At 33.0% G+C, this 15969-nt stretch overlaps 1 protein-coding gene across 1 annotated transcript in view; it reads right to left on the reverse strand.

Moving 5' to 3' along the window:
- Positions 1–15969, reverse strand: part of LOC126737289 (nose resistant to fluoxetine protein 6-like) — a 47893-nt gene that overhangs the window by 121 nt on the left and 31803 nt on the right. Inside the window, exons 10-13 of the mRNA XM_050442120.1 lie at positions 5425–5618; positions 5240–5371; positions 4873–5015; positions 32–140 (exon numbers count right to left, since the gene is read on the reverse strand). Of these exons, the coding sequence (XP_050298077.1) occupies positions 32–140; positions 4873–5015; positions 5240–5371; positions 5425–5618 (578 nt within the window). The remainder of the gene's footprint in view (positions 1–31; positions 141–4872; positions 5016–5239; positions 5372–5424; positions 5619–15969) is intronic.

Raw genomic sequence — 15969 nt, forward strand, 5'->3', positions numbered from 1 at the left:
AATAAAATTCCAAAATATTTTTTTTCGTTACGTTTTTTAGTAAGGAGAGACAAGGATTGGATTAATGGTGCCTCAAAGAGAATAGTGAATATAAATCCTGCGATAACCATTATGAATAAGTCGCTAAAAGCTGCGTAAAGCTAAAACATGTAAAACATAATTATTAAAAGGGAAAAAAATTGATTGATGTGATTAATGTGACGTTTTAAACAAGTTCAGGATACTTTAATTTAACAGCTTCAGAAAAAATTAATATACTTTAAAAACTTTCATTAAGTAGAACCGTTATGAAACAAATAATTTTATAACATGTTTGTAGTTAAAATTTTTTTATTGTTATGTAAATAATATTTATAATTTTAATATTACTCAATAATATAGATGTTAATATGCCTTTAAAATATTAACATGATCCCAATATTCTTATTTTTTCCAAAAATTATTACGTTTGTCTTTATCTCTAGAAACTGAGAAATCAATTCAATTAAAAAATATATAATAAAGTTTATGTAAATATTTATAAAGTTTACTATAGATAAATCACTAATTGACGTAATATATACATATTTATATTACAATAAAGCAAAAAAATTAAAATAAAAGTTTAAATAAAATTCATAAGCACATACAAAGACAAAAAAAATATAGAAAATAATGAATTAAGCTTATTTTACCTTTTTGTCAATGGCTTAATGAAAAGGCCGCAAACCTATTGGGTATGTTTTATAAAAATGCTGGGAAAAAAAAAACAAATATGGTTTCTACGGTTTTACGAGTTTCCATCAAAAGCTACAAAACAATATAGGGTCATCCGAAAATAAGGTATTGCCATACTTTTTACATTTTTAAAATACTCCTATTACATAATTAATTTAAAGTAAAAATGTATTTCCTCTAAACATATAGGTCAATATGATAATAATAACTGCTGAAGCTCTTGTCCATTTAGCTTCATGCATTTTCTAACATGTCCATGTACGTTAGGTTTCCAGGAATAAACAAAAATCCTATAACGTGATTTCCGAGAAAGCCGGTCCAGACATTAAATTTTTCAGGACATTGTGAGTGTACTTCTCGAAACAAGTGCGGATTCAAATCACTCTATTATCGACAATATAGCATGACGGAAATAGAACGAATACTCATACGGGTTGCATTATTGATTGCATGTTGACACATTAGGTCCCAAAACTCCAGCCTTCAATATATATCTATTTTTTATTTTTGGCCACTCTATTATACTTTTATGGATGAAAAGATGTCCTCCTAGCAACCAAAATTGATGTGCCCGAATATTAAAAAAAAAATACCAGAAAAGTCATTAATGGGAGTGCGACCTTTTCGTTGGGCGACACATATATACACCGAAGGTGTACACGTACACTGTAAATGTATACAGAGAAAATTTTTTAACGTTTTATGAAATTTTGCGAAAGGATTTTTATTTCTTAATTATTTTGTTAAAATTTACAAACATATAAAATTTAAAAAAATTAATAATTGTAAGGATATCGGCAACGCCGCGAATATCAGCTGTTCTTCGTTATTCTGGAATCATTAGGGTGATGCACACGGATACACTACACGACATCTTTGGAGGCGCGTGGAAAGTTAGTGACTATGTCGGAATCATGATCTCATGAGTATGTAAGGAGCCCGAGTCGCCAGGAGTTAAGTGTAAGTCGGAATATTGGCGCTACTTTTAAATCGGACAAAAGTAGTAGTGTATAAATACAGTGTAAATAAATATTTCTCGTAGTCTTAATTGATCGTGTTTGATGTGTACGTGTAAAATAGATCAGTTGGCCATTTATCGGTCTTTTCATTTACACAAAAAAACGAACGTTAACTTGTAACTTATATTTACGTTATTGGTGTCGCGTGTGAATTGGACTTTGGTGAAATATAAATATTGCTCAAGTTAGCGGATTTAAAAGTTGCTAAGCTGAGAAGGCAGATGGAGAAAAGGAACTGCGATTCGACAGGGATTAAAGCGGATCTACGAAAGTTGCTCCGTACTGAATTAATTGCGAAAGGAGATGATCCGGACAACTTTGTTTTTGCTGGTAAAAGTGATATCGGCCAAATGTTGCTAGATCAGGAAGCTAAATTGCTAGAAGAAATTCCACCAGCCTGGAAGTGATCTTGCAAGAAAATTCTTTCAACGTGGAAGCTAAATTGTTGGAAAATAGTGCAAGGATGGAAGAAAGTTCTGCAAAACTAAAAGAAAACTGCCCCACTTGGATTAAAGCTGAGAAAGAAATACAATAGGCTGGAAGAAAATACTTTGGAAAACAACGCCAATCTAAAAAGTGAGCTTGAGAAAAGGCTAAAAGACAATTCTGTTTTTAGCAGTAAGAAGAAAAGATTTTACAGGATAAGAAGAATTTCTTTCACTGATGGAAAACAGGATCTAGAAAGTTCAAAACAGAATCGCAATTTTGGACGTCAACACTTTCGATAAGCTCTCCTATAGACCTTCAGCAATATGCATAATATAGTAATGCACCTTAAACCACTTAAATTCGATGATATTACACCATGGAGTGCTTATCAGCGTCAGTTTAGAGTAGCTGCAAAAGCAAATGAAGTGCAAAAAGTCTGTGGTCATCCCGTAAGGCACTTAGAGATGCATTATGGTCAAACCTAGAACATGTCTACCACACGCAGTTGAAAAATTGATGCCAAAAGTCAGAGTTTGGAGCTAATATTGCATATTTGGTTCGACTGGTGTATTCAAATGTCCCAGAAAGAATCATGGAACGTTAAGCAGTTCAAGTATTCCCGGATGGGCTTCGCTATAATAAAATGAGATAATACTTACTATTAGCACATCCACCTAAGTAAGTAGATGCACTAACACGGGCTCTTGAATTCGATGCTGCAAAAAACCCGAACTAGGGCCGTGAATCCAAGGGAAGTAGGACGCAGCTGCCAGGATCGAAAGGGTGCATACAGGAAGTGTGGTAAAGCAGGATCATCATCGTCGATGATACTTGGTAAAATGAAGATCTTCCAAAAGTCCAAGAGGAAGATCCTAATATTCAGATAGTCCTACCGTGAATAAAGAAAGAGAAGAAGGCAACTTTGAAAGAAGTTTTTTTTGGAAGATGAACTTTTGCAGCAAAAAATAGTTGACCACAAAATCAGATAGGAAACAAGAAAATCGTTATACCGAAATGTTGGATTTTGAAGTTGATAAAGGATGGTATCATGGAGGACATCTTGGAGTAAAAAAAACTCTGGTAAAATTGAGAAAAATGTTTTACTGGTTCAATAGCCAAGCAGACATAAGGAACTGATGTAGGAAATGCGTTGTATGTGCAGCAAGTAATGCGCAGCAGAGGAAGCAGAATGCTTTAATGCGTCGGTACAACGTAAGCAGTCTCTTTGAAAGGTCTCTTTATTGCCGGTCGGTTTTCCAAATCAGAATCAGGTATAAGAACATCGTTGTTCTAAAGGACTACTTGCATTGCATTTAGTATACAAAATAATCAGATATAAGGATCACCGATGAAAAGACAGGTAAAAATGTTCTACCTGGTATTAAAGAGTCATTAAATCAGAAGTCAACATATACCGACGTCTGGGATACTTTGTGTCCTCTAAAGGAAAAGTTACTTTTCGAAGATCTAAGAAGCCAAGCAATTCCCAAATTCTCATGCGGATTCGAATTTAGTGAATCCGCATGCGTGTATGCGGATGTAATTTAGTGCACACCATCTCAAGTGCTCTCATTGCAGTGCCTCAATTGCAGAAACGCATACGAGGGCCTAGGTTAGTGAGCTACAAAGCTTGGACTGGTTGCAGATGAAATGGATACAAACCAAAGTTATGCAATGTTTTGATATTTTGCAAACACTAGTTGAGTGTGGGCGTCCAGCACGACCCGGTATTTCATTTTTGGAAGCTGCTAATGAACGTATGAGAGAAGCATTTAGAAATGACCCTGTTGCCCTCAGGTATTCTTCGAATTGGTTACCGGCAGCGGTATTTAACCACTGCTGCTCTACCACTTCCGTTACAATATCCGTATAATGGCATCATTTCTGCGTATTCGTCATTTAAAAAACAAGGATGATACTAATTTGTGCAAATTTCTGTCAAACTGATGCAACTAGTATTACAGAATAATAAACAAAAGAAGGATCCATGACACTCGGCTTACTTCATATTAATAGAATGTCACACTAGAGATAATTATTATTATATCATTGTAGTTTTCGGCACAATAAAACTTTAAATTAAAAAAATCATATATTGGTAAGCATTTGCGGACCCTTTTGTATTTTTTGTTGTTCCTTAGAAATTTTCGACTCGAATTTACCTAAAGAAATATGATTGATTTTTTAAAAAATTTATGTATCCTAAAGATAATCCAAATAAATGACCAAAACGTTGATACTAATAATAATAATAATAACAATACTAATAATATTATTAATCCACTTTTAACTGGTTTAAAAAAATAAATTTAATAAATATAAATTTATCATAAAATTAGTCGATAGTATAAGAAAACTTTATTTTCTTTTACCGCCCTTATAATATTAAAAAAAATTTGCTTTTATATTTTATTTCACCCCAAATGTAACTCACGCCGGTATGACTTTTAGGAATATTAAAACAATAAATTTAATAATAGAAAAAAATAAAAGTCATAAACAGAGAAAAATTGAAAATACACCTATTATATACATCTATATATAGTAAATAAGTTAGTTATGCCTTTTTTATTATGTTTTTCAATTTTTCAACATTTTAATGTCCCGATGATGGTGAAAACGTCGTTATTATTAATGTTTTTTTAACTTCTATAAGCTCTAGATCAACCTCTACAAGTTAATAAAAAAAAAGTATTTTAAAATTTACTGATGAAAAATCCGAAAAGTATCCATGCATTTTGGCAGCACCGCTCATCATGTATTGCATTCCCATATGCAGCAAATACATTCCATAACTAATTTTCCCAAATACTCTGAATACATGAAGAGATAATACGTAATTAATTGGACCTAAAACAAAAATAATGTTTTTCTTTATTAGAACATTCGCTGGCAATAAATTGAATCCTTATCAGTAAATGCGTCCAAAACGTATTTATCAACAATATCAATGTGTGTATAATAATTACTGAACACGTAAATGCAAATAGCAGCAGATGGCGTCAAAATATTAAATATCAATCATTTATAAATTACGAATTTATTCTACATATTAAGCTATACACTATAATTACCACCATAACCATTAATACATGCCCACACCATCCATACTATACCAAGTGTCCATGTGGTTCTAGATATTGCCAGATATATGGACGATTCTATCCTATTATAGTCGTGTTCTTCCAGAAAAAAAACATGACAACCTATAAACAACCGGATAAAAACATTAAAAGTGGAATTTTTTAATTTTTTTTACCGACTAGTGACGCAAGCATAGTTGCTATGCAAACCATCCATCCAGCTACAGCTACGCTTGTCGCTAATTTTATGTGGGTACCTTTTTGTTTGAAAACTACTAAGCCAAAGCCCAAACCTATTATGTAAGTTGAAGCTCGTACGTGAGGAGTTATGTAGTGATGTTGAAAGTATTTGGTTGAGAAAAGTTGATTTCTAAAAGGCAATGTCACTTTAAACCTTTATAGTATACATTTGTATAAAATCGCTAATGATGTTCATTGTTTTGTTGAGGGTTTTCTTTAAAGCCAAATTAACAATACATTAATAGATGTTTCTATAATAAAAACATAACAAAAATATCCATATAACTGGAATTATCCTACATATTATTCAGTGACCGCCTAAAGTTCCGCATAAATTGGATAGAATTTAGAGACATGATTTTTTTGAGAAAACGCTCGGAATCGTCGATTTTTATTTTAAGTTGCGCATTATTTCACATAAATTTTTGTGTACAGGGTGGAACAAAAAAAAAGATATGACGTCATCGGTCATGAATTGAAATCATTGAAATCATGATAAATGGAATTCTATATATTTTTTATCGCATTTATGAAATATAGGCGAAATACCAAGCAAGTTTCGTATAACACACCTAATCATAAAATTCAACTCTTTACATTTAACCAACAAGAAAGCAAGTAAGTACATCTATTTACAAATTAAGATAAAATGGAGGATAATATGTTATAAACTGTGAAAACATTAATGTATCAAGTATTCAAACTGATCTCCATTTACGTCTTGGCGGAAAGCAAGACGGTTTACAAATCCATGTAAAACACTATCAATTATTTCGGGTGATATACGTCTAATTTCATATCTAATTCTATTTTTCAAATCTTCTACGTTGTTTGGCTTCTCAATATAAACTTTATTTTACAGGTACCCCCATAGAAAATAATCGCAGGGATTTAGGTCTGGTAAATTGGCCCTCTTCGTCCTATCCAACTTCCTAGGAATACTGTATCCAAGTAAATACGGACATTTCGAAAGAAATGTATCTGTCAGGACAGCAGGGTCTTGTTCGTCTGGGTATAGGGCAGCCAAAGCAGGGATAAGATCTTCTTGAAGAAAATTTAAATCGCGTTGTCCTGCTAAGTTTTCTTCGAAAAAGTATGGTCCTATTACTTTATTTTCCATAATACCAGCACAAACATTAATAGATTTACGGTACTGTGTATGAGCCTCAGTTGCCCAGTGTTGATTTGACACTGACCAGTACCGACAATTTTGCTGATTTACGACACCGTTTAAACAAAAAGTTGCTTCATCCGAAAACAAAACTCGTAACACAAACTGACGGTTATTGTTGCAAATGTTCATCATTTGCTCGTAAAATTGGTTTCTTCGATCAGGAACCTCCTCATTTAATTCGTGTATTAGTCTAATTTTATAAGGGTGGTATTCATTTCCTTTTAAAATGCGTCTTACTTGACGTTCCGGCTATATTATTATCAACTGAAATTTGTGAAGTTGCATTGTTTGAATTTTCTTCGACGGAGAGCAGAACGTTTAATTTTGTTTCTTCAAAAATTTTTGGACGACCTGATCTTGGCAAATCCCTAACATTACCTAAAGTTATGAATTTGTGCTCTATTCTACTAACTGTTGACTGAGAAATAGGATGGTTTGGGTAGTTGGCATTAAACAGTTCACTTACTTCTTTTTGCGTGCGCACTCGATCCCCGTACCCTAGCATCATCAAAATTTCAATTCGTTGTGTTTCCGTTAATTAAGCCATAATTTATTCAGATAAAAACTCTTAATTTTCGAACTGACAGTGACATTCGAAAATGGAGATTCTTCATAAATGCAACCATGGAAATAGAAACAATTGGCAGTATTTATAACATTATTTTTATCCTCGAATTTACCTTAATTTGTAAATAGACGTACTGATTTGTTTTCTTGCTAGTTAAATATAAATATTTCGGAAACAGTTGAGTTTTGAGATAAGGTGTGTTTTATAAAACTTGCTTAAAATTTCGGCTATATTTTATAAATGCATTGAAAAATATAGCATTCCATTTAAAAAAAATACCGATGACGTCATATCTTTTTTTTGTTCCAATTTGTATACAAAAATTTATGTGAAATAATGCGCAACTTAAAATAAAAATCGACGGGTCCGAGCGTTTTCACAAAAAATCATGTCTCTAATTTTTCTCGAATTTATGCGGAACTTTAGGCGGTCACTGTATAAATAAAACAAAATCTGAATATACCAGTAACATATTACAAATAGTCAGAGAGCTGTCGTTTAAATACACCTTTATTCAAATAACAATCAAGCTTGTCAGCATTCTGATGGTGCATTAATATTTATCCTTCCTGTTAACTAAAGTCAAAAACTCAACGGTGCAATAAATTACAGAACATGTCCAGATCCCTATGTGTACGACGGGTCTGGAGAGTTGTAATCTTGAGAGATTCCCCTACTTGATGATAGTTAATATAATCTATAGCCCAATGTTCATTAAACAAAATATAACGCAAAAACTAATGCTGCACTGTGGTTGGAATAGGAATATTGTACCAGGGCTTCCAAACACATGATCAAGGTGTGTGAATAATCAAGGAGTGGGCGCACAAGAAAGTAGAAGAATAATTTAATGGATGTAATATTAAAGAAATCTTTTGTACAATAAAACCCAAGATTTAAATAGACCTTGTGATAGTGGAGGATATGTGAAGTACGTATGACAACTGACAATCAAGTAAAACTCCCAAGTTTTCAATTTGGGACACCCTAACCAAAGGACACTCATTTATGTTTTAGACATGGTCAATAGAATTTGTACTTATTTATTTCTACGACTAATGACAATGATCAAATGATCCTTCTTGACTACGACAGTTTGATCACATCATTGAATCAAGCTCGACCGTAACTTAACGCAATCATTTGTTGCGTGAACCATCACAGACAACTTCAGATCATCTGCAACCATAAGAAAACTTGTGTGAAGAAAACAAGATAAGATATTAGTAACATAACTACTAAAGAATAATGACCCAAGATGAGAGCCCTGTGGTACTTCAGAAGGTACCTTGATCTTCACCGAATGAAAATCAATTAGTCGTACCATCTATGTTCTACCTCTACTAATAGTCTTCAACTGGTTTATTAAAATTACATGGTTAACTCAACAAAATGCTTTCGAGAAATCTGGATAAAGGGCGTATGCATGGCAACCTTCTTCCAATGAGGGCAGTAAGAAAATATTAAAGGTAAGTAAGTGCAGTTCAGTTGAATGTTACGGAAGAAATCCAAACTATTGGTCCATAACACAGCCCCTTAAACTGGTTGAGCGAAAATCACAGACTAGGCTCTCAAATACTTTTGAGAAATTCTTTGAAGAGTTTTATCAGAGGGGTCATAGCCTTTATCCGTATATATCAATAAAAATAATTCTACAAATAGATTAATAAATGTTCTTCCCTAAACAGCCCGAATTTCATTATAAAACACCTAGGAGGAAAGCCAAAAACCCGTTTGTTTTGTGTTTACATATTTCCAAAAAAATTTAACATAATCTCTGAGTGAAGACCAAGTCTTCAGTTAAATAATTTAGGTAGTATTCTTTTTTCAATGTCTTACAATCTGCTCTAGGCTTAGAAAATTGCTCATAATCACTAAACAAGCTAGTAACTTCTATACGTTTTTTTATTACTAATTGTTTCCTTCAGTTCCTGTAAGAAACATATGAGAAATTTCTTTGCGGAGTATTTTTTTAAAGGAACAAAACAGTCCACTGTTAAATAAATAATATCATAAAACAAATTAACCATGCATCCAGTAGCTTATCCATCAAATATGGGGTATCAGTATTTGGGATACACCAAAATTAGTGTCTCAAATAAACTGAGAATAAAAATCACCAATAGCCAAAAAGAAACTCCTATAATATCCACCACACTTTAAACCGCTATTATAAAGAAGCTTCTGTCCGTCCAACCTCAGCTTCACTATCCTGTAGGAATATCAGATCCAAAATAGAGTCGCTCTCATCTACAATTGCATTTGCTGGGTAAAGATTATGATATGAGCACATAAACAACAGTACCAGTATCGACTGTACCTCAGATAATGCTCTAAGTAATTACTCAATTACTGATGCTCTAACCCAGCCCAGAAGCACAATTCCTCTTGGACCATTGACTATTTGGGAGATTAAAATTACCCGAAACACAAAGCTGACATTCAGGATACTAGTCATTTACTAGACTTAAGATATTTTTTCAAGTTACTTCACTTCTAGGGGAAGGGGTAACTAAAAATAAACTGATTTTCTATTAGTACAAATAAATTTTCAATGCTTTTACTTGATAAAGGCAAAAGGCTACCAGTAGATTTCTTTCGCAGCGCTATAAGTATACCTTCTCCTCTGCAGAATTCATTGGTTTCCTCAGATCTGTCCATACGATATATGTTATAGTCTACTAATTAGAGTTCAGAGTCAGTTCAGAGAAAAATTGGAGGATAAGCATGTTTCCTAAAATACCACAACGTCGTACTGGGAATAAGAGACACTCTTAAAGAATAGTTGAAAACCCAGACCACCAACATTCTCAAAGTACACAAACAGCTCCGACGCAGACGTTAGCAGATTCACAGTAGGATAAATAATTTTTTTAATATTATTGTAGAAACACTATTAACTTATTTTTAGGAGAGGTCTTTCGTTGTTTCATTTTGTTACCCTTGCTTTAAGTATCTTTTCAAATTAATAAGTTCAATCCGTTGTTCTAATGCTAAAGTGACTCCATAAATACTTTGAAATGAAGTTTATTAATCATAAGTAAACAAACTTTGATAATCACTGCTGAGTCAAAATTAGATCGCATTCAAGCAAACTTTGATTTACAATAAGAAGATAACTTTGCATATAACTTACACAAAATGTGCTATAGCAACCCATAAAAACAAACTATACAAAAAAGGTATTTAAACAAAAAACCGATTTAATTAAATGTTGAAAATCGCTCTCTTAACCCTGCGTTAGTGCGGTGAGTAAATGTAACGCAAGCAGTGCGGTGGGGTTTGTGTAACCCCCAAAGATAATATAGGGTTTTTATTAAAAAAAAAGTTTTATTTGAACTACTTTATTCAATAGTAATTATTTAAACTAATAATAGAAAAAATATGCATTTATTAATAAAAACTAAAGTAACCCAAAAATTATTTTTTATGAAATAAAAAATACTTGAACTTTACCAAAGAATTTAAAAAAAAAATTGAAAACAACAATTATTTTTATTCATTTTGATAATGAGCCATGCATGTATCACATACAGGTACTAAATGGTCTAAGAATATATATTTTTCACAATTTTGACACTAATATTTAGTTTTACGGTCACGTGATCTTGGGCATTCCTGGCAACGCCGTTGTGTACCCTCTTTGAAACGTTTTGGTGTATTTGATGGTTGCTCAGTATTTTACAGCCTAGCTGCTTTTTGTCTTAACTCTCTCGGTATTCTAGAGCTCGATGCCCTATCCTGAACAGCATCAGATATTAAGGCCAAAACTAATTTCTTTAAAAATTCCCGCCTTTTTATATTTTCTTTTGCATTGAAATAATATATTATTCGTGCATTTATTCCAGCAACATCTAGTAACCTGAAAAAGATCGTCAACGGCCATCTTCTACTGTTTCTTGAAGTACTGTATGTTGCACATAGTTGATCAACAGTATCTACCCCACTTTTAGTGCTGTTGTAGAACGTGATAATTTCAGGTTTTGCTTTTTCGCCGGTTTCTATATTTATTTTAGCATTGTGCTAAACATTATCACATTTTTTCCTTTTTTAGACGTATAAGATACTACTATTATTCTTTCTTGAAAACCAAATATTGAGGAGTTTTCTTTGCGATTCTTGACGTTTGATATATTTGGAGGAAGTTCCCGTTTGTTTTTCCTAACCGTTCCAACTAACGTTCCAACTACCGTCAAATTGTGTTGACTTATCAAATCTAAAGCTAGCGGATAATTCATAAACCAATTGTCTATGGTAACATTTCTGCCTGTTCCAGAAATAGGCGTAGTAAGTGTTTTGACAACTTCGTCTGGAGAGTTATTTATTTTGTACGGACCTTCCGGTTGTTTACCTGTATATACCTCCATTTTTGAAACGTAAAATGTCTTGCTATCTGCCATCGCAAAAATTTTGATCCCATACTTGGATGGTTTGTTAGGAAGATATTGCCTAAAAGGGCATCGTCCTCTAAAGGCTGACAGCATTTCGTCTATGGTCACAAACTCCCAAGGGGTGTAATTATTTTTACAATTACCCACGAATATTTCAAAAAAACACCGCATGGCTGCAAACTTGTCGAAAATCTTTCTTGCTTCCCGAGTATTCAGATCATCAAACCTTAGGCAGGTCAGTAAAAACCCAAATCGTTGAAGGCTCATTGTGGCACGAAAAATTTCAATACCTGTGCCATCAGTCTGCCACAAATCCTCAAGATTTTGTCGATTGGCCTTGAAAAGGCCTGCTAAGTATAATAATCCCAAAAGACTTTTTATTTCACCCAAGGTAGTGTCTTTGGTTTGACACGGTTCTTTTAATTTTCCTTTTTGTTTTTGAATATATATATTTGAACATGAGACTAAGATGTCGAGAAGCTCAGTTGTAAAATAGCAATACCAGCACTCTAATTCTGACTTTGCATTTTTCGCGTCACCTTTAGGGCCAGGAAAATGCGTCACTAAGTTATGACTTCTTGTACGCACATTAATATTTGGAACATCTGAAAGCCATATTGTTCTACCGTCTTTTCCTATAAAGTATTTTTTTGACGTACTTGTAGAAGGTTAGTCTTCTAATTCTTCATTCGCCACTGTATCGTCTTTCTCATTGGCACTTTGCTCGCTATCTGTAAGGTGTTCTGATTCTTCTAAATAATCTTCATCATCTCGATCATCAGAGTCGCTGTCTCCTAATGATCCTTCATTAATTTGATCTGCGTTTTCTTTATTTAGCTCAGCGTGAATCTCATCCATGTATTTCTGTAACAATTCCTGCTCTTTCTCATAGGATTTACTACACATTTTGTTTGGTTTCTAAAAAAGTAATAACTAATTATAAATATATAATACTATATGACTACAAATAAAGTTTTACCTGCTCAAAAATCAACAAAAGATAAATAACTGCACAGTATAAAAAAAAAATCGCAATTGGTGCGGTGGGGTTTATGGAACCTCAGCCCAATAAAAATTGTTTTGACACGATGACTGGCTGCGATCGAATTGATTTCGCGGGCTTAGTAGACAGGTCATCTGACGAGCAAAGGGTACCTACAGCATTGCCGGTTAATACTGAATATCTTTAAAATCCTCGCTATGTATATATATACCTGGGTTTACCACACCCCACCGCACTAACGCCGGGTTAAACGGTTTGAAAATGTGCCAAATTGTAGTTGCATAAAAAGCATTTGCTACAATTTTTGACATATCGGAAGTAATTCATTCACATTCTGCGCTAATTCTGTCTTGTAAAACATTATAATTTTTCTCCTGCTTTGTAGCATAAACTTTTTTTCTTAAATGCGCCCAGAGAAAATAGTCTAGGGTTGTCAGATCAGGACTTCTTGCTGGCTATTCAATTTTACCTGTTCTTGATCTTTTTCTTCCAACGATTTGAAAAAGGCATATCTTAGAATCTTCTTACATTAACTCCAAAATGAGGTATCTTGTTGAAACCAAATATCTTCTTATTTGTGTTTGACGATTATATTTTTACTGATTTTTATCTGACCAATATCTGCAATTATGTCGATCTACTGTGCCATTTAGCATAAAGGTCAATTCATTAAAAAAAACAATGTTTTTTAAAAATCCATTTTCCTCGCACATCATGATATTCTAGAGATTCTAAGCGGCAGTCAAAATTATCTTTAAATAATTTCTGTACTAGGGTGATTATATAATGATTAAATTAAAAGGATAAAAGATTAAAAGGATAAAAGGATATTCAGTAAGCGTCGGATTGGTTAGCAACTTAGCATAATGATAAATTAGGATCTTAAACTGTTGTAATATTTCTAGGCTTTTTTGGTCATACACCACTGGGGCACATCACAATAATCTCAAACTAAATCATCAAACCACATTATTTAAACGTATAAAAAAGCACCAAAAATATATGTAATAAGTTTGAAAATCTTAGTGTATCAAACTTTATTACAAAATTAAATTGCTTTTTACCAGATAAATAATAATATCAAATAGTTGTTAAAGAAAAGTTGCAAATTATGTTGGACACCAAAATACTATCATTACAATAGATGGTAATCCCAATCTTAGTGTTCTTTTTCAGGTGTTCTTTTTAATTATTATTATGATTATCAGCTATTTTAATCTGAATTGTATTAAATCTAAATTCCAAGTTATTTGGAACGTAAAATGCAAATGCCACACCTTTTTTAGCAAGTCTTCGGTAACATTTAGTTAGATTTCGTCACCCTGTATATTTTTTCAATTTCTTTTTTCCTTCACAACGTTGTTTTATTTTTAATTTTCTTCATAATTATTATTGTTTTGAATCTAGTAACTTATGAAAAATATGCTGCGTAATCTAAAATGTGCTCAGCGAAATGCATGAGACCAAACATTTTAAACATGGCCTTCCTGCTCGTTGACGGTCTTTGCAACTTCCAATTTGTTCCAGTCTTAATTGTTTTTATTACTGTAGATTTCAAATTTGATATGTGGTCTTGAAATATTATATTGAAAAGGTCTTGAGTTTCTTGGTCAGATTGCTCGTGATATATCCGAATCCCCGTATCATAAGAAGTGTGATTCTTTCTGTTTCAGAAAGTGACATACTTAATAAAATATAATTAAAATTAATTTAATTGATCAATAAGATAATTATAAGTAATCTGACATTTACAGATGTCATAAATAAGCAAATAGTAATGAAATTACCTTAATAGGTAAAAACGTTTAAAAATTAATTAATAACATTTTTATTGATAATGTACTTTTAACTATCCTATCTTTTAAGTTGGTGGAGTAAGATGTGTATGAAGTTGTGTTAAAATTTTGTATAATTTGAAAATGCATAAGAATATATATCATTCAAAGTTATTATATGCAAAGTTATTTTCCTAATGTAGATCTGAAAGAGATCTATAATTTTTATTTGGAATTATTACGAGTGTTCGGGACTTTTTTAGCACACGGTATAGTATAAGGTAGAATCTGGGAACAGACCCCCACTACTGTCATGCACGATCTACTTACGACAAAACTGGCAGTCCTTCAGACTTAAAATCATTTTCATTCATTATACAAAATTCAAGTTACAAGAACATCATGTTTCGTTCACTAAATCATGAAATCAACAGCAGCGACTTTTTTAAACTAAAATACGGAAAACCTCAAATTCATCCATTTTTCTACAAGACAGTCGAGTACGACAACTTAACCGAGGAACGACTAAAAGATATCTTGTTAAGTGTCGAATTTGAAATCGAACGACTCGAAGATATCCAGGACATTTTGGACAAAAAACACGTCTGCAAAGCCCTAGAGTTCATCAAAGACAAACTGATCTTAACCATACACATGCGGAAATTTCTTCCTTGTTTGTATGAAATGATGGATCTACCGCGATTCCGAAATTCCAAATTGCCACGATGGATTGTTGAGAATGACCGGCTATGGAGGAGGCATATGCTTCATATGTATCCCCATAGTTACTTTATGGGGTATAGTAATACATCAAAGTGTTTCTCTATGAAGAATTATAAGAAAAATGACCACAACGGTGATTTTAAACATGACAGTTGCCCTCATAAATATGTTTTGTGCAAATTATAAAGACTATAAGATGGATAAAGCTTGTAATAGTAAGATCTTGTTGTTAGTGATTTTTGCACAAGGTTTTTTATAATAAATGTTAAAAAGATATAGTTGATTTGTTTTGTTTGTTGCTAGTGATTTTCCATTAGAATGAAGGTATGTATTAGAAAATAATCATTCTTGGGAATAAAACGTCACTAAAATGAACATTTTAACTGTGAGAGTTAATTGATTATTAATAATAAGAACGCAAAATGATCAATGTAATTTTTAGAACTAACTTATTTTTATGGTTTTTTTTTTTGGGGTCGGTGGAGAAATTCTTTATGAACACTGGTTACGCGGCGCCGCCCCCAGTAGTGTGGGACTCAGTGTCGAGTCTGTTTCGTCCTATACCCACTAAAACTCCACCGCTGAGTGGTGCCTTGTGGCTCCCTACACTGCGGTCTGCTAAGAAGCAGTCCTATTGTGTCCCATATGTTTAGTCCCACAGGTTCAATTCTGTAACCTCAAGGAAGTCCAGGATTGTGCCCAGTGGTAGATTTCTTATACCCTCTGGTGAGGGTTTCTCTTCCCCCAGGAATGTTGCCCTGGTTTGATTAAATGCTTCACAGAAGCACAGTATGTGAAGAGTTGTTTCGTCCTCCTCATTGCATCCCCTACATAGCGAGGTAACTGA

The sequence above is a fragment of the Anthonomus grandis genome, chromosome 6 (genome assembly GCF_022605725.1).
Source record: "Anthonomus grandis grandis chromosome 6, icAntGran1.3, whole genome shotgun sequence".
NCBI lineage: Eukaryota > Metazoa > Arthropoda > Insecta > Coleoptera > Curculionidae > Anthonomus > Anthonomus grandis.